We start from the raw sequence: 24,921 nt of genomic DNA, 5'->3' as shown, positions 1-24,921 counted from the left end.
TTGCTAACAGAGACATGAATATATTTTCATTTCATTTCCACCTACTTCAAGGGCAACAACTTTCATTAAAAACCCATCTTTATCAAATTGCAAAGTTCAATAGAATTCATTCTTCTGTAAGAATTTCTTGTGGCTTGGTTAAAGACAATTACAAACATGTCTGATACTTTCATACATCTTGTTCGTAGACATCAGTATATCTGAATAGGTCTAGTTGAGAACTTCATAGTTTCTGAGCTTCCCCACCTATGTATTCACTGTACATCTAAACAGGGTGAGAGAACAGGCCTGGAAACCAGAATAAAATGCCATAAAGGGGCCTATCTGCCCCACTGGTTCTTAGCAAAATCTGACTAGTGCCACATGGGGTATCTAAGTCCTCATTCCTCTGCACACATTAGATCTCTCTTTCTCTCCAGAGAGAACCTTGAAGCTGCTGATTTTCTTATTCCAAATGCTGACTGGACTGAAGATTTTCAAACACCTACTGATCCAAGGCTGTCTGAAAACTTCCATTATCAGAAAGAACTGAACTTTTCATGAGGAATTAAAGCTTTGCAACTTCAAGCATCAACACACAATTATGTCATGACTTTCATGCAGGGTCTAGTGCACTGTAAACCACAAGTTTACAGTTCCTGCTGCTGAGACAGAACCTCCTCAGGGACCAGCCAGAGATGATGGAGTGAGCTTCAGTATGAAGCTTTCACAACTCCATTTTCTTTCCCTCTTACTGCAGTCAAAACTTACTAATTTCTTTAAACCTACACAAGTTCTAACTCAGATACAGCTAGTTTAAATTATGTTTATCCTTAACACAACAAAGGACTTTTATCTAAAGAATCAGGCTCATTTAATATGCTAATTATGGTGCTCAGTCCCCATGCTGATGACATTAAGGACCAATATAACACTAGAAAAAATTCCTACACACAATGGAAACTCATTCAGAGAACAATGTGTGTTCGTGTCTCATAGTTGTAAACTAAATAACTTTGGAATCTTAGATAAACATAAATAAAAAATAATCATAGCACTTCACAACTGAAGATAGCTGGAGCTCTCTAGTTTCCCGTATCTTATTAATAAATATTGTGAACATTTTAACATCTCAATAAATAACTTAGATACAACATCTCATTTATTTTCCAAGCTCTTTATGGGCATTTTTCAGTTCCTATTTACTGTGAAAAGGATCTGATACATTATTTCAGTCTAGATTAGTACTTACAGTGTCTTATAATTTCTAGTTCAATAGGATTATTAGTCTTTCACCTAAAGCAAGACATTCCAAACAACAACACCTGTAATTTTTAAGCAAAGAAATTACAGTCATCTTTTGAAATGACCATCACTGTGAGACTGGCTCATTTATCTCCAAGGGATGACTTTATAGCTTTGAGAACTGACAGATTGTTATGTCCTGAAATTCATGTAGGGAATGGTATTGTGGCTGTAAATCACAAGGGCAACTCAGAGAGTGGCCAGAACCCTCTAGAATAATCTTTACATTCCTGTTTTGCTCAATAAGCCTCTTAGTTGAAAGATTACTCATGATGAGTTTTTTTTTCTCCAGGACTGGTAAAGGATAGCTCCTGTGTCACTGACAGCTGCTTAATTAAATTTAAACAAGGCTTTTTGTTAGGCATTTATCTGCACTTGTACTCTTCCAAGGACTATAAAGGGCAAGAAACTCAAATCCAAAGTCAATTTGACTTTCGTGATTTGCTTTAGGCATATTTATACCTAAACTGCTAATCTAAAATCCTGGAAGCAACTGTATCAATTAAAATAAATAAATCAAGTTCAATAAATCTATATCTGGATTGGACTAACATTTCAGCAATTATTCAATATTCTGCTTTGTCTGACAGAGATACCCTGCCCTTGTTGACTGAGTCTACTCAAAAATCTTGTTGAAAGTGCAGGTTGCACCACAGTCCTGGGACAAGTCCTTCTCTGCTTGGCACCCATTGAAATACTACTTTGAAGTTTACAGCTTCTATTGCAGCCTCAGCCTACGTGCAGTGAAAGAGATTCCCCCTTCTCCTGACCCCCAGGTACATTACCAGAGTAACATCAGCAACATCTTGGAGCTTCATCCCACTGTCTTTCTAATTCCATCCTTGGAAAAAATGTGTCTGCTTCACAGTAACTTCTTACTGATTGCATCAGGCTTGAAAACTGTTACTGCTACTCCCAGATTTCTTGAGATTTTTAAGCTTATTGCTGAGAAGAATAAGATGACATATCAACATTCTTGATCATTTGCTGGGTGGCCTAGCTAGGAGTATCTCAGCCCACCCAGCACTCATTTTCTTGGAAATAGCTAGAAAGAAATACAACTGTTCTCACTTTTCTTATTTTTTCAGAATAGCCACTTTGGATTAATAGTGATTAATTTACAGATTTTTTGCCTTATTACATTGTTTACACTTCTGAACTCCACTCAGGAAATGAAATCAGACTTACATGACCACCTGCCAATATACAATGTGACTATCCTTATCTCCAAGAGTCAAATAGATAGTATATATAAATACAGTTTTAAGCACTCTGATGATTAAACAATGATCCAGAGAATCCTGCTGATTTTCTTAATTTAGTGCTCAGTTTCTTTACCTCTATATTCTCTTCCTCTCAGTGGATGAAGTAGGCTACAGCAACATTTTCTCTCTTTTCAGAATATTTTACAATGACTTTCTGAATTTTTTTTCCTTAATAAGGAAAATATGAAGCAATCATAAAATTATAGGCCACATCAGGCAGATGTCAAGAAATAAATAAGCATTAGGTTCATAATGCTTTGAACTTAGAATCAAACTATATGCTTAGATTTTTTCATTTTATTTTTCTAAGAAGGTCAAGGACAATCTAAGGACAGTTCAAGAAGACAACCTACAGTAATGAAACTTACAGTGTAAAATTAACCAGCAGTTGTAGAAGAGTTAAAGTGTTCTTTACAAAACAAATTATTACATCATTGTTTTGAGAGAATGGAAAATATATGAAAAATTCTTAAAGGCAATTTCCTCCCCAAAATAATGTCCTAGTTTTATGTCATAGCTACTCAACACCTAAGTCATACAAATTTGTACACTCATACTTACTATGGCAACACAGACACAAAGCTCAAAAGGAAATTGTTCAATGAGATTTTCTCCCATATAGGGAGGGAAAAGCCTCATATTCCTTAAGCTGGGAAGTTTATTATAAGAGCTTTCAGCTTTCATTAATTATTTCTGTTCTACAGAATGTTAAACAGTTTCTCAGACTTTATTCAGTTACCTGTTTGCTTATCCTCAAATATTCTGATCAAGGATGGATGAGCTGGCATTTTCCAAACAGAGTGGAAACTTAGTTCTTTGTACCAATTCCCTTCCTCCAACACAAACAACAAATGACTATGTACTCTGTACACAACTACTGAGGTCCTGAGGAAAGAAAGTAGGGCCTTTAAAAAAGTAGGGCCTTTCTTTCAAAACTGTATTTTATCTCAACATCCTCATTCAATCAAGGACTATCAAACCAGTATTGCCTCTTTGCCATGGTGCAGTCTACCTTCCTCTTAGAAAGGTCACAGACTTTGTCAAAACAGATAAGTAGGATTTTTAAGAAAAAAACTAAAATAATTTTTCCCCCTCCCCTGTAAGTTTTATACAAAATGAATAGCATATAAAATAATCTAAGTTATTTAGAATTTAAATTCTCTGTTCAGAAGTAATTTAAGGACTTAGAAACCTGCTTTGTTTGCAAATTTTGTGTAATTTAAGGATCTTTTTTGGATCCAGGATCAAATTTTGGATCCAGGATCAAATTTTTGCATTAAGGAAACATATAGGAATTGGTGACATCCAAGATGAATATACTTTCTTGAAAGATGTACAGGAAAACGTAGAGAATTAAGAATGCTACCCACAGTGCTGTACTGTTTAGTACCCTTTAGCTGTCCTTTTGGAAAGGATGACAGCAGAACATTGAATGACCCTTGATCCTCTCCACTTAGGGGCCCTTGTTTGGTCCACAGGAAGGCAAGTCCTGCCCCCAGAACTGAGCCTGCTGTAGTGGACAGGTAGGCACATTACTTCTGTAGGGGTTCTGCAAGAGCTTGAATCTTTTAAAAAGAGTCTAGAGGACTGGAATAAAGGTAGTCCCTTCACTTTGTTTTTTTTTTTTTAATCCAGGAATTCATCCATCCAAGATGTGAGACACTGACTTGAAGTTTTTCCTCTACTTCATTCCTGATGCTCCCAACTTAAGTGGATTCCCCTGCACTGCAAAGTATTTCTGCCCAAGGAAAACACTCTCACTCCCCTTGATACTGCACTGTTGAGGGAAAGAGAAACAATTCACATAATGAAAGGGCTGTCAAGCATTGCAGTGGGCTGCTCAGGAAGTGCCAAAGTCAGTGTCCCTGAAGTGTTCAAGAAACAGCTGATCATGGCACTCAGTGCTGCTATGATTTCATTGACCAGGTGGTGTTTGGTCAAAGATTGCATTTGATGACCTTGGAGGTCTTTTCCAATCTTAATGATTCTATGTTTCTAAGCACTGATTCAGCCATCCAGTTCCTGGCTACAGCTACCAATGTAGTAACCTCACTTGTAAATATACATCACAACTATAGACAATAACACTATGCAAATACAAGACACATCACTTGCATGGGAGATTTTTTACCCCTTAGAAAATAACAATCAGAACCTGAGTGAAATGAATAAAACTCTATGAAAATTACCTTTTTTCCCTGCTTTTGCTATGTTTAGCACACACAAGCCACTTTTGGCGACGTGTAATAGGCACCTCAAAAGTAATAAATTAGAAAAGCTCCAAATGGCTTTTTGGATTTATTTGTTTAGGGTGTTTGCATGAAAGGTGGCCTTGCAAGAAAGCAAAATGGCTGTTCAAGGAAAGTGAAAAATGACCAAAGTTTTGCTGCTTCTAATTTATTTGATAGATGCACTCAGGCTCAAGAACTGCATTTCAGTGATTCTATGTTTTTTTCTTATTTTTATTTTTCTCATTCTCTGAGCTGCAGTGTCCATACCTAAATTTGGCAAAATTTAACTAGTAATGAAACACAGATCCCGTCTGCATCTCCCTTACAGCCTGATTTACTTGATTTACCTGCATTTGTTCATGATATTTTTTCTTTATTTGCATATCATCTGTTAGGTGGTGCAGTTGTGTCTAAATACTTGCAAATCCCAATTTCCAAAACTAATTTTTATTTATAAACACTTATTATTTCATTGTTATTTATAGCTAAATAAAACTAAAATAACCCATTAACTTTCACATATATGAACAATTTTGTCCAGAAAAGCAAAGCAAACCAAGACTAATTTTGAAAATTTTTTTTTGCAAACAGATAATACAAAGGGAATTATCTATTCTTAAAATAAGATTTGTATGAAAAGAAAGAAGCATGCATCTTAATTCTGCATGTCAGTTAAATTGTGCAAGCAGTGTTTGTCCAAAAAGTGAAATGATTGATGGCAACTGGTTGCTAAAATAGAAAGAAATACAGTTTGAATTCCAGTGTATTTTCTTTTAAATACACTATTTTTTTTCAGAAAACGTCCTGCTGCAGCATGTGTGAGCATTGGTACACACCTGCAAAGTCCTAATAAAGATAAGTTCATGGGCTACATTACATTGTAGAGATCAACCTTGAGTACAATGGTGAAGAATCAGACTTGAACAATTTATTTTTGCAGTACCCAAATATGTGCTGTTCAAATGTATATCTGCTGGTTTTACAGTTTAGTCATCAGAACGATTAGTAAGCAGTGTACATAATGTGATTTTTTGAGGTTTTCTGGGTAGAAAAAGGAAAGAACTGAGAAAAGGAACTGGGAAAAGTAGTGTGATTCTAATACATAGTAAAAGAAACTAAAATATGAAAATAAATACTAAAATACTTCAGTATAGTACATTATTTTATATATTTGCCCTAAATAAGACTCACTTTGGTATATTTGGTTGTTTGATTTTTTCTTTTCACTTCAGCTTTCTAAAAATTTGGATGTCAGAAGCTGCAAGGCTGAACAGTTAGAGACAATTATAAGGGACTGGAAAATCCAAACAAAAGATATCACAATATGGAGTTTCTAACCTTTAGGCTTCTGTGTCCCCATTTAGACTTAAATAATTTCTATCTGACAGAGACTGGGTGATCAAAAGAATTCATGCTAGTGTATTATCTAATGGTTTATTAATATCTTCATTACAGAACCTTACTAAATGGCCCAGAAAGAGTTAAAGGATAGTATGAACACCAAAGCTACAACTCAAGCACCTTTTCAGGAACTTATAGATAATGTTATGTACTTACACAGATATACTGATTTTATGAAATATTTAAATGTGGTTTGATGTTACTGCACAAAGTAGTACAGGGTCATGCTTGGGTCCCTGTGTTCTTATGATCCTGCTATATAAGAAGCAGTTATTTATATAATTTCACTGAATAAAGTCCCATTGCACTCTATGATTTTAGACGTGGCACTCCACAGATTTTTACACCATAACAAGAGCTATGAAACAACACTAGGTATCTATGAGTAACAGCACTTACAGTGATTGTAAAAGCTATTAAAATGCAGGCAACCATAATTTCATAATGAAAAAACCAGGCCTGAATGGATAAAGAACATTTTTCATCTCTAATCTTTTATTTTATTGTCCTGGAGCTTTTATACTGCATCTCCCTTTTCTAGTGATTGCTGCACTCTGAGTCCTGTAGGTCAAAGTCAAGGGACTGTGTTTCATAACAAAATCAATTCTCACAATGTTTTTGCTGCAGTTTTAAGAGGTACACTAAGTCTGCACCTTTGAGAAAATGTAACTAATTAAATTGTTTTAAAAATGAGTATGTTTGAGAACTTCACTGGTCTACCCATAAGACAGAGGTATTTCTATGAATATTCCAGCCACTTTAATACCATCATTGCTAAACAAAAGGAAGAGTGTCCTTCATCCAGTCCATCTAATTGCACAAGTCAAACTACTCTTTTAACTCACTCCTTTAGGACAATTGCTAGTATTTTTTTTCCTTCCTATATTTACATTTTTTTCCCCAAATTGTATTGTTACAAAAGAAGATAAATGCTTTAATTTTTATGTCTCTGATCCTTCAGACATATTTCTTACATAGTTCCTCATGCATGTTGCTTGCTGTAGAGGAGCTCTGTGCAGCATCAAGTTGTTATAAACAGATGGACTGGAAGAAATGGACCATATTTTTCGATGATGTAGCTACAGATAACAAGTATATATATACATATATCTGTATCAGAGTGTAAGCACATATCTTTATACTGACACAAAGATTTATTGGAAATACTAAAGAGATTTGGAGAGTTAAACCTCCTCCTTCCAAAAGCAGTAGATAATAGGACACACACATGATGCTGCTGGGGAAGTAGCTGCAGGGTTATCAGTAGATATCCTGAGTTCTTGGCACAGCTTTAGTCAGCTTTGTCTATAACAATATCCACTCAGGGTATATACATACATTCCTAGGTCTATGAGAATAAAAGCTTATATATATAGTTGAGTCTTCCTTAAATACCCAGAAAGAACAGGCATATTGCTGGGGAGGTGTCAATCCATGAGACAATTCACCCAGCCCAAACCTTTTTCTTCCTATATATAACTGAAATTCAGAGCTGCAAATGCAAAAAATACAATAAGGGAAAAAGGATACAGGCATACAAGGCTTCTGTTTGGGCCTTTAATTTTATCAGATACAATTCTTATTCTTCCATTTTCCTGAGTAAGCAATAAGTGTATGTGTATAGGCAACTGGCTAAAAGACCCATGAGCCAGTGAATGAAACTGAACCGTGGTCTGTAATATTTTTATTTTATCATAAGTGCAATTGCTAAATATGTATCTCTCCAGTTTCATGCAGAAGGATTTTTTGCAAGGTGACTATATCACAGATGTATCAAACAGAATAACAGATGAACTCTGATGAAAGCTCTTGCAACAGGATGTGGTTTTAAAATACATGGCCCTAAAATTCCAGTAAAACTCAGATACTGTTTTGGAACAACCATGTAAGTTTTCAATTAACATGAAGCAGTCCCTAAATTGTGCATTTTACTACATTAATCAAGCTCAAATTTTAGCTGCAATGTAAACTCTTCATAAATAATACACAAACTAGAAGTTCTCTGTCATCTGTACATGGAGTCCATTGATATAAAGAGCACTCTGTATATCTGCTTTAATAAGAAATCACTAATCAAGATCACCAAAGGCTAGACTGAAAAGCACAAGAACAACAGGCATGCTGGAGGCAATGTTGGTGTGCTAATGTTAAGTGCCATGGTGTCTCACTCTCCAGAGCCCTTCCTGAAAACAGAGCTCAAAGCTTCTGTAGCTGTCTGGCACAGCTGAAGTCTCTGCACTTACTGAGTGCAGATGTGTCTGTCTCCCTGGAAACTGATGAACCTTGAAGTCCAAAATTGTTCGGCTTTTTAGTACCTCAGTGGCCTACAACTACTTAAGTAACTTTGAGAATTGAAATAAAAAACCCAAGGCTTCCTTGTAACTGAGCTGAATTTACATAGTAACTGAACTCTCAATATGTCTAATTAATTTAGACTTGTCCCAAGTCTTGAAGAGCAATTCTTTAAGTTTGTATAAGTTTGTTAAAAAAAACCCAAAAACCTATTTTTTGCTTTACAGTCTGTTGGGAAAGGATAACATGGGTGGAAATAGAGTCGACTGATAACGTTTAGCCTGCAAATGGCTGTAGAGTTATTTTGTACCAATCTAGACTGCTCTCCATCAAATAAATAACTGAGTGACAAGTTGTGACTGAGTCAAGTGACAGCAGATATGTATTTTTGGTAACAGGCTCCTGAACAACCACATTGTTCAATGATCAAATGGTGCATTGCATGGTGCAGATACATTTGGCTCTGTGAATAACACTGCATGTATTTTTTATGCAGAATTTTATGAATACAACTGCATACACTATGAATATTTAAGGACCATATGCAGGCTGGATCATCAATTGAGAGATGCCCTTCACTTAGATCTCTATATAACAAATATAAATATTTATTACATTGTACTTGTAATAACATCATTTATAATAATAAAACATGTACAGCTGCATCAGCATTTTCTTTTATATTCTGTCTAGCATAGAAAATAATTCTCATCTGAAAACTTGGTAACTAATGTCAAGGAGAGAATTATTTCTGCCAAGTAGGGACAGCATGAAGGTGATGACAGAAGAACTTACCCTCAACAAAAAATATTTCTGCAACATTAATAAATAGATGTAAGACTTTTCTGTTTTTTATTAGTGAAGTCTGTTGAATAACTATGATTAAGACAATAAAATCAAAACAAATAAATTCAAATCAAGAAAATAAAATAATAAAATCTGATTTAGACCACATTATCAATATGTGAGAAATTCACAGCAGTGATGAGTCTGAAAGCAGTATTCACTTTAGTACTGCACTGCTCTCAGGATATTCTTCTGGTCTCATGAGGCAAGCCTTATTTACTCAGTCTAAAATCTCTACAAATAAGATACAAACTTCAGTTTGCACAGCTAAGCAAAAAACTCTAGACCTGCACGTTCCCAGACACTAAAGATTTAGTGCTGACTGTGGATTCTGCTCTTAGAAAAACATGAAAAACTTGCCATTACTTTAACTCTGTATGTTGCTGGATTTTTTCACAATAAATATATTTATACTTTTCATGGGCAATATTATCCAAAATCTGAATAAATCCACTATGCCTTCATTTCACAGCATCCTTCTAAACCTCAGCAGGGTCTTTCAGATAATGTAAATATTATCCTGTTTATCGTACTAAAAAGAAAATTTGATTTTTCAAGTCACAGCAGATACAAGCTGAATAGAGCTTAGCACTTTTTCCAAGCACCTTGGGCATAAATAGCTAATCAATCATATTTAATCAATATGTTGTTCAGCCATGCAGATTCCCACATCTATAATTCCAGCTTTATTCAAATGATCTTTAGTCTCAGTACGTTCTTCATTGATTTTTTTCTTACCCAGAAAAGGCATAGAAATAGATAAGTGCTACATCTTAAAACTTAGAAATACCACTTTAGAAAACAACAAGAAAAAGAAAGTAATCCCTGTTACCTATTTTTATATCCAATATGTTTCACTATTTTAAGGTTTGGAATAACCTTAAAAGTCTTCTTAGTTGTCCAGGCCCCACTCTCATTAACAGTGTCCTACTATGATTATAGGAATGGGCTTCAAGAGTATAAATTGCTCACTTTAGCATATTTATTATAGCAGTAGCACAGGAGAAAACAGGCCCTGAATAGGAAGTTTAGGTCTTTATATAGTTTCCATCTACATCCAGGAATGGCAGACAGAATGGATTTAAAAGCACAAAGAATTCCCAAAGCCTCCGCAACTGCAATTTTGTGGATTGCAGGCACGTGTAAATGTTGATTATTCTTTTTAAAATCTTGAAGTGTGACAAAATGCCTCTTATTGTTAGTCTTTTCATTGTCTACATTGGCACTGAATAAGCATGAGCATAGCTGTTTCAGTTTGAAAACTATTGAAAAATGTAAATAACTCATTGATCTTTGAATAAACAGTTGAACGTGGCATTTGCTTTCGTATTAAATAATTTGAAATGAGAGGAAAAACTGCATGACATTAAAAGCACAATCTATCTTATTGTGTGGTTCTTTTCCAGTGACTTTGTAAAAGCACTGTTCTCCACCTATTTCAGAAGATAACAAGAATCTGTGCCTGGCTGGTTTGATCAGTGAACTGAGAGGCGAGAGAGAATATTTGCATTTAAAATTGCTCTTTAATCTGGCTGTCCTAGACCTAAGAGCTGTTGCAGCTTCACAGTGTCTTGACAGACCAGCCTATTCCTTGCAAACAAATTATATATTTGTTTGTAAAAGCAAGAAGCTTATCTAAGTATTCATATTATGATGAGTGGCTTTCTGTGCAGAAGTCCTCTTTTTTATCCAAGAGTGAAAATGCAAGTGGAGGTAAAATACAAAATCAATGTGTATTTTAGTCTCAAATGTATTCCATTTTGGTAATTCTTTCCATCTGGAGTAAGGAACAAGTGGTAAGTCACTTCAAAATTCACATCAGACCTCTTATCAAGGCTCTCCATAGCTTCTAAAAATGTGAAGAAAAATATCACTAGACAGTTCATTACGAGCTTTTGATTCAGAAGGAAAAAATATAGACCCAGTGTCAAATACCCTCCAAAACAGGATCAGAAACCAACAGTAGTTTTGGCTTAGATTTGGATTAAGCACGCTTCTAATATTTAGCTTTAATTTTGAGTAGAAAAGTGTGGATGCTCATATCAAAATATACTATGCAGAACACTGCCTTTGCCCAGTCAAGCTGCCCCATCCCTACAAGTGTTGAAGGTCAGGCTGGATGAGGATTTGAGCAACCTGGTCTAGAAACCCCCATGGCAGGGGGCGTGGAACTAGATGATCTGTAAAGCCTTCCAACTCAAACTATTCTACTATTCTATGATTCTATTATTTATTGCTTCAATTGTAGCAGACCTACTCAAGTACTCTTCACTTCTGTATAAATCATGAATCTCAATCTATCATGCCTATTGCCTGTTTCACAAGTTGTCAACAAGACCTTAGCCTTTAGAGGAGCCTCAAGGTCCTCCTCCCCAGAGCTGCTTTGCAGCAGGTCAGCCCTCAGCCTGTGCTGGTGCCTGGCATTATTCTTCCCCAGGTGCAGGACCCTGTATTTGTCTCTGCTGAGATTCAGACAGTTCTTCTCTGCCCATCTCTCCGGCTGTCAAGGTCCCTCTGAAGGGCTGCACAGCCCTCTGGAGTATCAGCCACTCCTCCCAGCTTTGTGTCATCAGAGAACTCACTGAGGAGGCATCTGTCCCTTCATCCAAGTCACTGATGAATACCTTAAACAATACTGGGCTCAGTATTGAACCTTGGCAAACACCACTGGTGACAGGCCTCCAGCTCGACCCTGTGCCACTGATCACAACCCCTGGGATCTGCCATTCAGCCAGTTCCCAATCCTGCCTACCCATGTATCTGTTCTATTGGGTTTGTGTGGCAAACTTTTGGTAGTGAGAGAGGGGGCTGCAGGGGGAGCTTCTGTGAGAAGGTGCCAGAAGACTTCCCCATGTTCATCAGTGCCAATGACAGCCAGCTCCAGGACAGAACCAGCACTGGCAAAGGCTGGGCCAACCAGAGTTGATAGTAACACCTCTGTGATAACATATTTAAAAAGAAGAAAAAAAGAAGGTATTGCTCAGATGTAATTGTGGCCAGAGAAGAGTGGAGTGAGAAGAACATGTGAGAGGAACAGTTCTGCAGACTCCAAGGTGAGTGCAGAGGCAAGGGGCAAGAGGTGCTCCAGATGTCCGAGCTGAGATTCCCCTGCAGCCCCCTGCAGCCCCTGGTTCAGCCCCTGTTCCCCTGCAGCCCATGGAGGGCCATGGGGATGCAGAGATCCACCTGCAGCCTTGGAGGAGACCCACACTGGAGCAGGTGGATGCCTGAGATGAGGCTGCTACCCCATGGAAGCCCTGTGCTGGAGCAGGCTCCTGGAGGGAATCTGCAGACCTGTGGAAGGAGGATCTCATGCTGGAGCAGGTGTAGAACTCCTTTCCACGAGCAGCAGCAGAAACAACCTGTGATGAACTGACTGTAACCCCTATTCCCTGTCTCCCTGCACCTGGGGAGGGGGCAGAGCTGGGAAGGAGATGGGGGCATGGGAGGGGAGGTGTTTTTTAGGTCTTATTTTGCTTCTCATTATCATGCTCTGATTTTGTTGGTAATAAATTCAATTAAAATCCCCAAACTGAGTCTGTTTTTCCCTTGATAGTATCACTCACTTTGGTGAGTGATTTCTCTCCTGGTTTTCATCTCAACTCATAAATCTTTCGTTATATTTTCTTTCCCCTGTCCAATTGTGGAGGGGAGTGATAGAGATGCTTTTGTGGGTGTCTTGCATCTTGTCAGTGCCAACCCTCTACAACTATCCTGTCTCAACCCAACATTTTTCTCACTTTTACACCTCTTGGTCTCACCCTGACCTCGCCAGGGACGTGAGCACCTGCGTGTGGCTGCAGTTAAAGCACAACACCAGGTCACAAACCCCAAAAGCTGCACGGCAGCTGCCAGTTACACTCTCCATCCAGATTCACACCCAATTAACTGCTTTTAAAGTGAAGAAGGTCCCCATAGTAATTACTTTCTCTTTGCATGTATTTTCTAATGTTAGTACCTCCTCTTCCTGTGGCTAAGAAGTTCCTCTAAGATACTGTCTAGGCTGCAGTCAATAGAAAGCAAGTTTCAAAGGCAAGTAACGAAAAAGGCATGAGGTGAATCACTCCTCCTTCCTCCTCCAGCCCTCTTTTCTGAAAGTTGTTCCAAATGTTTTTCCCCCTGGCTAGGTCTGACATTCAAAATGTTGCACATGAATATATTCACCACAATGACAGGACTTTACTTTTCTTGAGACATCTGTTTTTATGAATTCTCAGAAAGGCCATCAGGAAACCTCAAAATATTTATATAGTGGATAATCCAAACTTTTAAATGCTTATCCAAACCAATTTGAACAGTTAGATGTTTCAAGGTCAAACAGTCAATACAATCTCTGATTAGTAGTGCTCAGCAAATGATTTTTTTCAGGAAATGCTGTCTAAACGTTTTTAAAAAAACTGTTTTAGCCATTCGATTCTATTTCTTGAATTCACCTTCAGATCAGCATTCGAGTTCCTATATTTCATTAGAGCAAACAAAAATACAGAATATGGCTACTCACAATAAATGACATTGCATTTATATGTACCACTAATCAAACCAATGGTGCTTGCAAATAGTAGGAAAAAATGGTGTGAAATACTGTAATCAAAAATGAAAAATATAAACTCATAAGGAAATTCTAATACATTTCTGGGTTGCTTAGAAGCAGGAAAAAAAAAGTAAATTGGAAAAATTATTCATTATAAATTAGTTTTTCATCTGTAGGATTAAGGGGGAAAGAACAACAATCATACATGACATTTGCTGCAGGTCCACAAATAGATTCATTTGCTTTTAGTGTCCAGCCAAGTATCTGATTTATTATATGGTTTACTTGGGAAGAAAAAGTGTGTTGATTACTTTCCACAAAATAAAAATATTTTCCCTAAAACATCATTTTCAATATTATATGCAGGTATGTGACAGTGAACTTTTCCTTCTACCACCATAGCATCAGAGTTCCAGTTATTATCTCAGCCCATAAGATACCAAAATTATTTAGACTGAACTTACAAACTTCTATAAAATAACAAGAAATTTTCATTGAAAACTGGTGCATGATAGCAAGCTCATATATTCTTAGCTGTGGAATATAGATGCTGAAAGGACACAGGAGATGGAAGATCTCCAAAATGTGAATTTTGACCTATAAGGCAGCACCTTTTTTTTGCTGCTATTTAAGAAGGGGGAAAAACCCACAAACACATATGTTTGTTTTTATTGGGCTAATGTAGCACAAATTAAACTAACTATTTTAATTGCATCTATGTTTTGTGCTCCTGAAAGTGTGGGCATTTCAAAAATATGGGGAACTGGCTCTGAATGCCTTCCTAACCTGGATAATCCAGCTGCCGTAACTTCTCTCTCATTTTGCTTTCCATACATTTACCATCCAGAAAAAGTGCAAGAAATGCTCCCTAGAAGATGCTTAGTACTCTAGGACATTTACTAGTACTGTAAATGAAGAAAGAAATTATTTCAATTATAATCCTAATTTTACATGACAAAGGTTCTGTATCTGCACAGAATGGAAGGTCTCATACATTTTGATACTAACAGACAATAACACACTGTCAAGGAAATGCATACTTATGAAATTCCAATTCTTAGCAGGACTTTTAGCTCATTCATTAATGGAAACTGTGTTGAAGTAAATAATAGAGGAGTGACTTTTTCCCCCCTCCTTTCTTGCTGCAGTTGCTCAGTTGTGATTCCTAGAATTAACAGAATGTGCATCCCTGATTTGAAGCAGACATGACACTACAAATACACACGGTAGAGTGAAGCTTTAACAACAAAAAATAATTTCTGATTAATTTTCCTTTCTTCTGTTCTAGGAAGACTATTAATTGAATAAAAGTGCATCTTTCCCTGGCGGTAGGATTAGGGAGTAAATTGGATGTTCATCTTACTCTTGGACTTGCCATAGCCGGAAAAATTCAGACATATTTGATAGCACTTTCTTCTCTATTTGGATATCTGTTGTTATGGTGATAGTTCCAGGAGGAAACATTAATGAGGATGACTTGAAAGCTTTGATGTGTACAGCACAATTATTTTTAACACCTCATAAGAAAAGGTGACAGTCAGTTAGTACTGCTCCTGGCTAAAGATAAATCATTGTATCAGCTTTCATGAAAACTACCTGAATTTCTATTTGTTATGTATCTGTAACACAGTGTTGAATACAAATATGTAATAAAAAGGATTTGGAACAACAGCATGCCTTCCCCCCACCTCCTCATGTTCTCACAAAGGATATAAGCTGTTATTCTTAGGAACTTGGTTACAGTAAATACTGATTTTAAGTATATAATAAAAATTTTAAAATATTTGTATTGCTCTTTTGTGACACCCCAAGAACTATCCAGCATGAGCTCTCATATCCATAAGTAGGCTGTGAACAAATCTCCAAACCCCCATTGCCAAGCACAGGCCTGCAGACACACTGCATCACCCAGACTGTCCAGGGAAAAGCGTTAGAGACACAGGAGCATCTGTTGCATCTCGGAAGGGCTCCATGTCCATGACAGAGCTTGGCTCACCCCCTGTGCAGGAGGGCATTACTTACATAGTCCTCGTAGGGCTCGTGCGCGGGCGGCGGGGGCGGTCTGTACCCCGGCACGGATGGGGCGCCCCTGGCTCGCGGCGTGGGGACGCCCCTGGCCACCGGTGGGACGGGGAGCGCTCCGCGTGTCACCGGCGCTCCTCGGGGTGCTTGGGCACCTCGTCCCGGCAGCGGGGGGGGAATGGCACCCCCACGGCCCCTGCGGGGAGCAAAAGGAACGATCACTCCGGTGTGTTCAGTGAAGGAAGACACGCCCCATTTTAAAGGCTCTCACGTTTTTACTACTATTTAAAGCATCATCGTGTAACTCTGGGGTTTTGGCAGCTACAATGTCAAGCACTTTTAGGCAACATCTCAGGCAGAACTCATATTATGGAAAGGCATTATTTTTAAACTACCCAGTGCCTTTTGCACCTGATCCTCTTGTTGCTTGTACTAATAAAATTCTGAATCATTGCAATTCACAGGGTTGCAGAATTAGTCCAAAGCAGTTCTAGAAGATGAAGAAAACGAGGAACCTCTTCCATTGCTATCAAAATATTTTACAAGAGCAGTCACCACTCTCATTTTCATGCTTATTGGTGGGTGAGAGAAATGGATTGGCAGAAGATATTGTAGGACAGCAGAAACTTTCAAGGCAAAGTAGAGGAAGAATATAAAAGGAGAGGAATAACTTCTTCCTGTCTAATTTAGTTCAGCGCAAAGGATTGGTAGTGTGGGATTCTACCTTCCCCCACTGCACAGAGAGAACAGAGCATATAGAGAAGCATGGAAAGATGTTTAGCATCTTCCGGGCTATTTATGCTGTAACTCCCTTGCTGTATACAAATTAGTAAGTCAGAAGAAGCTGTTACTGTTTAAAAAGACTTGTATCTATACCATATCATGAAAATGGATAAATCAGGGTAGCAGGTCTGTGAGTTTTGTTTCAGAGCAATATGCTCCTGGGTGTGCTGTCTTTTTGGAAGACTGTGAATGCCAGTGTAACAACCCTGCATGACACCCAGATCCCCAGTTGTGAATGGAACTCAGGTCTTCTGTAGCAGTAGGAACTGTGGCTTGCTCCCTGCTGAGACAACCAAACCCATGGCATTAGCTTGTGATGTTGTTATTTACTACAAGTTTCAGTAGCTGATTTTAGACTTGCAGAATCAGTGGATGGTTTGTGTTGGAAGGGACCTTCAGAGATCCTCCAGTCAAAACCCCATGCCTTGGGCAGGGACATCTTTCACTAGATCTAAGTGTTAAAGACATGCCCAACTTGACCTTGAACACTTCCAGTGACAGGGCACCCACAACTTTTTCCAGTGTTTCTTCCCTATGTCCAACCTCTTTTCATTTAAGACTGGCAAAAAGACTCTTGCTCTTCTTAGCCCTCTTTATATATGGAATGGCTGCAATGGGGTATCCCCGGGGCCTTCTCTTCTCTGGGCTGAGCAACCCAGCTCTCTCAGCCTGGCTTTGTAAAGGAGAGGTGCTCCAGACTTCTGACCATTTTTGGTCTTCCTCTGGACTTGCTTCAACAGGTTTTTTTAATATTCTCCTGGGATTTTTGACTGGAAAAAAGGGAAGGCATCCATGATCACAGGATCTGTCAAACTGATTAAAACATTTGGGTATTTTGCAGGAATTAGAGGCCAGAACTCTACCGATTATGCTTTGAACCCAATTTAAAAGCTGCTAGTTTGTTGCAGTGACATTCTGAAAAACATTATTAAGTCAAGCTGTTCAGAGATCATGAATGTAAGGAAGACTGAGCCCAGACACTATCTGAGTAGAAGATGGTGATGAATGCCAACTGCAAAAAATTCTGCAAAAAATTCTGTGTAAGTAAGTGCATCATACTACCAATTAAAAAGCTCATGTAGGAAAAACTGATGGTAAACAAGACAGACACCCTCAGGGAAAAAAACCTCAGAGGTCATAGGAAAGATCAGCCCATTCAATTACTGAACAACTTCTTTGTCAGCATAACATAAGGCACCCCCATATCCTATTTCTTCCAAAAAAAGAGTCCATTTTTTAAGACTCATCTTGAAATGACCTCTATGGAGAGAAGACTGGAAGCAGCTAGGTAGCTTAGATACTTGAGGTAATGAAGTTCTTAAGGGTTCACAGGGAAAAACAAGTCTGAGAGAATGTTCTAAGATTTTACAGTGGCTTTAATAATAAGCAGAGATACATGTTATTTAGATATGAAAAAATGCTTGGGCACATTCACACCCCAATGTTTTTAGATTATGCCAATCAAATTCACTTAAAACTGATAACCCACCAACACATAACATATAATGAAGTTTATATAGATAGGTATATTTGTATATACACACAGTATAGCTGTAATATGTATAAAAAGTAATTATTTGGCAAATAAAGTTCCACCTAGACTATGAGGCCTTCTCTGACTACACTATTATTTTGACCAAATATTTTTTGCTACTGACCATACTGCCTTAGTACTAGCATAAAAGTATTCTTAGAAATATCCATTTCCTGTCTTCATAATCTGCTCTCATTTGTTGTCACTCACTGTGCCCGGTGACCTATAGATCAGAAAATCTGAAACAATATAGACCACACCGGTTATCAGAAAACAAATATTTTGATTTTCTGACCAGGATATGTATGTAACAGTCTTTTTTTTTTTTTGAACTATGGGGTTTTTTTACTATTGCTTAGATTTTGTAAAGCTATTAACATAATAGCTCAGGTTACCAGACCTTGAAGGAGCTGCAGGTGGCACACGGATCCCTCTTCCTCGAATGCCCCGTCCGCGTGATGAATCCTCAGAACCGTTCAAGTACGAAAGCTCTCTCAGCTGCTCCTGGCGAATTTCATCATTATAATCCTGAAATGCAAAAGGTGGAACTTTCTGAAACTCTGTATTTTGGCTGAGCTGCCAAACCACCCAAACCAGAAATTCTGTGGATGATATTTTGGTGAATTGTTCTGCATTACCACTGTTATGCTGAAAAATTGTACAAGTGGGAGTGGACAACTGCCTATAATATATGGACAGAAAAATGTATATGTATGGGTAGTGAAGATGGTCATAAAAAGTATGAACATGCAAAAAAACCCACAAAAAGCATAGAAGGCATAAACACAGAGAAATGTATCTCTATGCAAAATGCAGATGGACTTTCATATACAAAAGGTACTAATTTCAAGCGAATTGAAATTGGACCAAAAGAAAGCATTTTATATATATTTTTTTTTTTGTAAACTTCCCTGGTTACCTTTGTGCACTTAACACAGAAATTCTACCTTATTTTGAACATTAGCATGACTGGATGATTTAATTCAATACCAATTAGAATTACAGAATGTAGAATTCACTTATTTTGTATATCCTGAAACAGTCAAGTAACAAAGTATGTTTACTATAAAAAAAATTAAATTAAATAAAATAGGCCCATTTTAAGTCAACAGGGTATCGACTTCAGCACTGCAATTTCTGTTGGCTCAGCAAACGGAACACCAGATGAACTTCCTTTTCTCACTGATACAAAATAGAATTGCAGACTCAAAAAATGGTTTGGGTTGGAAGGAACCTTAAAGTCGTAATTCCAAGCCTTCTGACATGGACACTGTGTTGATTTCCTCTTCATTGGAATGCATGATTGGGTGAGGTGATCCTTGAATATTAACTGTGTCTATCAGGCCCCTCTGCCTTCCAGGGCTCGGTCCTACTGTACTCCACTGAGCAGTTCCCTGGAGAGAGCCAAGTCTGCTCTCCTCAAGTCCAGGCCAGACTTTGCTGTGCATTCTCCTCCCTGCCCTAAGGCTCTTGAATTCCATCATTTCATGGTCACTGCAGCCCAGGCCCACCTTGAGCTTCACCTTCCCCACCACCCCCTCCCTGTTGGTGATAACAAAGTCCAGCACAGAGCATCTCCCCAGTGGCTTCCCTAGCACCAGGAGAAGGAAAATATCCTCAATGTATTCCAGAACGCACTTGCCCTGCTGTGTTTTCCCTCCAACAGATCTTGTGGACATTGAAGTCCCCATGAGGACCAGTGCTTGTGAACCTGAAGCTGCTCTTTTCTGTCTATAGAGTGTCTCATTCACTATAATACATAATAATGGACATGTTTACTTTATGTTTGTCCAAATTCCTCTGTCAGAAATTCCTTTTTTTTTTTAGCTTCCTTCCATTTCATCCAGCTTTTTATGGGCTGATCACTGTACTGAAAACCTGCTGCAGCAGCCAGCTCACTGGCAGCACAGCTGTGTGATAGCTAATTATTGTTTCAAAACAGAAACATTATTGAATTTCAGCTCTTCTGTCCTTCCATCCCTCCACAAGCAACTGCCATTGACTGTCATGCAAGGACCTCAAAATGCATTACAAGTGACAGCTCTTTCAGACAAGCTGAAGACCAAGTAAATGGTGAATCTGAACTGAGGCCTTGCTCATTCCTTCTTCCACCTAAGGAGGTCCAGGAAATCTGTTTAAAGATATGATCCTGATCCTGCTGTGTTCTAAGAGTGTAGGTCTGGTCACAATTTCCTTTCTAAATTCTAGGGACTGTAGCTGGAGAAAAATCTATTACTGAAATTCAGAAAAGAACCCTATTTTTACAATATAGTGTGTGATAATTACAGCAAAATCATAATTAAAAATAAAATAATCTAATTTATTAAGGTAATCCCTAATTTGATCATAGAATAGATAATGGCTTTCATTTCATACCATCCCCAAATATTTTTGAACATTTTTCTATCCTTCTAACACGAATCATAATAAACCAAAGACATCTTCTAAATCAATGTTCTCTGTAAAATACAGAGGGAAAAACAGAATCAGTGAGATCACATTTACAGCAATTGTTGGAACAGGTACCATCTACTGTGCCCTCTTAATATCATCTGTTATTCATACTGGCTTTACAAGGATTAGGACTTCAAACTTGCTGATTGAGTTTACCCTCCAGATTCCACACTGGTACTGACACCAAACTTCATTAATAATGTAGGTACATCTTGTAAGAGGAAAATGTGGGAGGGAAAAAAAAAAAGGACCTGCAAGGGACAGAAATTGGAATTTCTGTGTTGCTGCTTTAACCCCTCTCTTTTGGAATATTGCTGTGTAAATGAATTCTACTAGAAATTGCCTCAAAGAAACTATTACTCCCTCAGGTAAAAATATAATTTAAAATCTTAGTATTGACAAAACAGAAAATACAAATCGAATTTATAATGTACAATAAGATCTGCAAAACTGCTCCATTCTGTTATGCAATGCCCTTAGTTTTTGTGTGCAGGTTCTTTGCTGCACAATCAGTTAAGAAACAGTATATTTTGAAATGACAAGGTAAAGACAGCAAAGTACCCCCAAAGGAAGATGCTGGGATAGGCCTCTTGAAAGAGAATGATTTTATTAAAAATATAACTCTATAAAGATAATTTATCTTACAGGTTCCTTAAAAAGCATAATAAGAATCATAATTTCTAAACATGAAACCTGAAATTATCAGCATAAATTCTCATTTTGCCTCTTCCCTTAAACAGAAATATAACGCTGAATTAATCTTTCATAGCTGCTACAAGTATAGCTAGAGTCAGGGTATCTATCCTGATGAATATTTAATACATCTGAGTTCAGAGCTCAGCACATGAGCAAAATTATGCTGCTGATGTTTCATATATAACTAGTCCCAAGAAAGAGTACATGATGTTTCAAGGTATACCTATACTGAACACAGTACAAGGAAGTAGCTACACACTACAGCACTATATTTTGTTTCAGGAAAAAAATCCAAAAAACAACCTCCTTTTCATGTTAAAATAAGCTCATGAAAAATGTCCTGTACTTTATAGCTTTTCTTATAGCTTTCTAATAGTCTATTCTTGCAGCTGATAATCTACATTGACCTATGTATTTTGCTCTTGTTTCTATCCCTAAAGACATTACTACCTGTAAGCAGCTTTTTCAATTGTTGCTGATAAGGAGGCTGCAATTGACTTGCATCATGGTGGTCAGGACTATGTCCTTAACATACATCTTGACTTTAGAAATGTGAAGGATTTTCAACATCAACAAAATCATAGCATCCAAAAATGGCTACCAAAAATTGCCATGTTTATGTAAACGCCTAAAAAACCAAATTACATGTTTAGATACAATATTCAGTAGTCCAGAAAACATCAACATGTTTACCCCAAATTACCACAATTACATTTATTAATGAAGGTTTGTAGTGATTAATTAGGTTGGTAGCCTTGAATGTTGTAGGAACAAAAGAAACCCATGTGCAGGTTTTCCACAGGAAATCAGTCTGGCTGGTGGCAGCTCACCCACAGGCCCTTCTGGAAGCACTGACAGGAGATGCAGCAAAGAGGGGAAAGAACTTAAGCTGCTAGAGAACTCAGTAAACCATTTTGGCAAAAAAAAAGCAAAGTATGATGCAAGTTGCAAAACCTGATCTGAATTAACAAGAACACGTAGTGACAAGGGAAGAGAGTTAATAGAGAAATCAAAGGCACAGAAGGACCTAAAGGATTTGGGGAATATGTATCTATCATTAGCATAACAAAGGCTCATAGAAGTCAAGGATAAATCAATCCTTAAAGGACTGTGATCTCCTGTCCTGATGTACTCTGCCCATTTAAGTTCTATTATAATTCTATTAATAAATATCATTATTCTTATCTGTGACAGATGAATTTCCTTCTTACCAGATTGTGAGGCGAAAAGTAATTTAGGTTACATTCCAACTACCTTAAAAATGCGGAGTTATACATGTCAAATCTAAAATGATAATCACAATATTTCACACTGACAATTCTGAAGCATGAATAAGGCACTCTTTCACTCCCACACATGTAATATCCTCTGAAGCTCTGTGTTGCCAGCACAGAGCACCACATTCCCAGACATTTATTTGCCCATCCTGCCACACTCTCTTCCTGTGCTCAGGGAGCAGAAAGGGAACAGGAGATGGATTTGGACTCCTGCAGCATTTCTGCATCCTGCCCAGCTCCTTGCATCAGCAAAAGAATTCCAGGGCTCTGTGTATTTGCACAGATTCACTGAAGCTAGACAATCTCCCCTAAATTCTGCTGGTGCTGCCTTGGGGCTATTTTCAGGCAGCTTAAATTCCAATTAGGCTACAATTTCCATTGAGTACATGCTTCAGAAAACTCACAGCCAGAAAATGGGACACAGAAGACACAGTGAAATTTAGGTGGAACTAGGTGATGGGAATTTGGCCTTTTTGTTTTGTTTGGTTTTAGATACATTCTAATTTTGGACACTAACAGAGACATTGTCCACATGCCCCTTCTGTATATGGGAAAGCACTAAAAAGCACTGTGAAAATAACTGGTGATGAGGAGTTCCTGGAGTCCCTGCTTCTTTGTGTTCTCTGTGTCCTTACAATGGTAAACTGTGCTATACTTTAGCTTCAGAGCATAATGAGAGCCACTTATCTGGACTCATGGGGTCAGGATCTGCAGTTCAGTACACTGAAGAGGCCAAGAACCCTGGAATTTCCACTTTTTACTTGAATGCTTTAATATCAGGCTGTTACAAAAAAGAATAGTACGGGCTGCTCAGTACTTGAAGTATTTGACAAACTAAATCCTGAGTTGACAAGAGATATGTGGCATTTCCTGTTACTTTTTTACATTTTAAACTCCTGTTCTAACACTCCAGTGTACTCATATAAACATTGAATTTCTTTCTGAACACATCAATAGCATTTATCAGTGTCAGGTTAGTAAACTTAGAACAGTTGTGCCAGGTAGATTGGATAGCCCTCTCTATCACCTGAAATTTGGGTGAGACAGTGACTGAGGTGGGCATGTAAATTAATTGCTGCACCTGGGTCAGGGCAGCCCCTGGTATCAATCCAGGCTGGGGGAATGAACAGATCCAGAGTAACTCTGATGGGAAGGACCTGGGGGTGCTGGTGGATGAGAGGCTGGCCTGGCAATGTCAACTTGCAGCCCAGAAAGCCAAACGTGTCCTGGGCTGCACCAAAACTGGCGTGGTCAGCAGGGAAAGGGAGGGGATTCTGCCCCTCTGCTGCACTCTGGTGAGACCCCACCTGCAGTTCTGCATCCAGTTCTGGGGACTTCAGCACAGGAAGGACATGGACCTGTTGGAATGAGTCCAGAGGAGGGACACCAAGATGATCAGAGGTCTGGAGCACCTCTGCTATGAGGAAAGGCTGAGAGCTGCAATTGTTCAGCCTGGTAAAAAGAAGTCTTTGGAGTGATCTGTGTCATTCCAGTACTTGAGGGGAGCATATGAGAAAGATAGAGAGATGTCTTAAAAGGGCACAAAGTCACTTTGCTTGGACTACTTTCAAACTGAAAGAGCAGATTTAGATTAGATTTTAGGAGAAAATTCTTTACCGTGATGGTGGTGAGGCAATGGGACTGGTGGCCCAGAGATGCTGTGGATGACCCATCCCTGCCAGCGTTCAAGGCCAGTTTGGATGGGTCTCTGAACAACCTGATCTAGTAGGAGCTGGCTGGGACTAGGTGATCTTTAAAGTCCCTTCCAATCCAAGCCATTCTATCGTTCTATGAACTGCATCCTTAAGCTTCATGCTTTGTCGTTCTAACACCAATTTTAAGTCCATTGCAAAATATGAGATTCATCTGTAGTTGAGCCCATGCCCAAACAAGCAATCCCTACAGAGTTCATCAGAACAACTGTGGGAACTGGCTCTAACCCACCCTTCCTGTGTGTATGATGGGTATGGCATATGTTCTCAACAGTACATGGAGGAGCTCAAACCCCACGGCTGGTTTGATGTTCCCAGATAACACCCACACTCTCTGAACCCATGTTTAATGTATTTGCATGGTTTCCTGGTTACCTACAGTCAAAGCCATCTGTTAGGATGGCTCTTTGCCCGTTCACAGATTGCTCTGGTTATCACACCAGAGCATAGGTGCCAGGTAATGATGGGTTTAGATGGACAGCCTGCAGTGCACCCCAAGTAACAAAGCTGCTGCCAAAATGACTCCAGTAGCGCGTTAGCAACATACGCCTCTTTGCATTTGCCCATATACATTGGCACTCAAGTAAGGCCAT

General features: G+C 38.4%; 1 protein-coding gene across 9 annotated transcripts in view; it reads right to left on the bottom strand.

Annotated features, from left to right (window-relative positions):
* The window catches only part of KHDRBS2 (KH RNA binding domain containing, signal transduction associated 2), a 339,493-nt gene that overhangs the window by 112,147 nt on the left and 202,425 nt on the right, over positions 1-24,921 (bottom strand). For all 9 annotated transcript variants that reach the window (XR_008508260.1, XR_004979862.2, XR_004979866.2 and 6 more), the window contains exons 5-6: positions 18,590-18,717; positions 15,873-16,068 (exon numbers count right to left, since the gene is read on the bottom strand). Coding sequence is in view for 1 of the 9 variants with exons in the window: in XM_036379472.1 (XP_036235365.1) it covers positions 15,873-16,068; positions 18,590-18,717 (324 nt within the window). In the remaining 8 variants the exon portion in view is untranslated. The remainder of the gene's footprint in view (positions 1-15,872; positions 16,069-18,589; positions 18,718-24,921) is intronic.

The sequence above is a fragment of the Molothrus ater genome, chromosome 3 (genome assembly GCF_012460135.2).
Source record: "Molothrus ater isolate BHLD 08-10-18 breed brown headed cowbird chromosome 3, BPBGC_Mater_1.1, whole genome shotgun sequence".
Classification (NCBI taxonomy): Eukaryota; Metazoa; Chordata; class Aves; order Passeriformes; family Icteridae; genus Molothrus; species Molothrus ater.
Note: the sequence above shows the minus strand (reverse complement) of the source record. Positions and strands in the feature narration are given on the sequence as shown.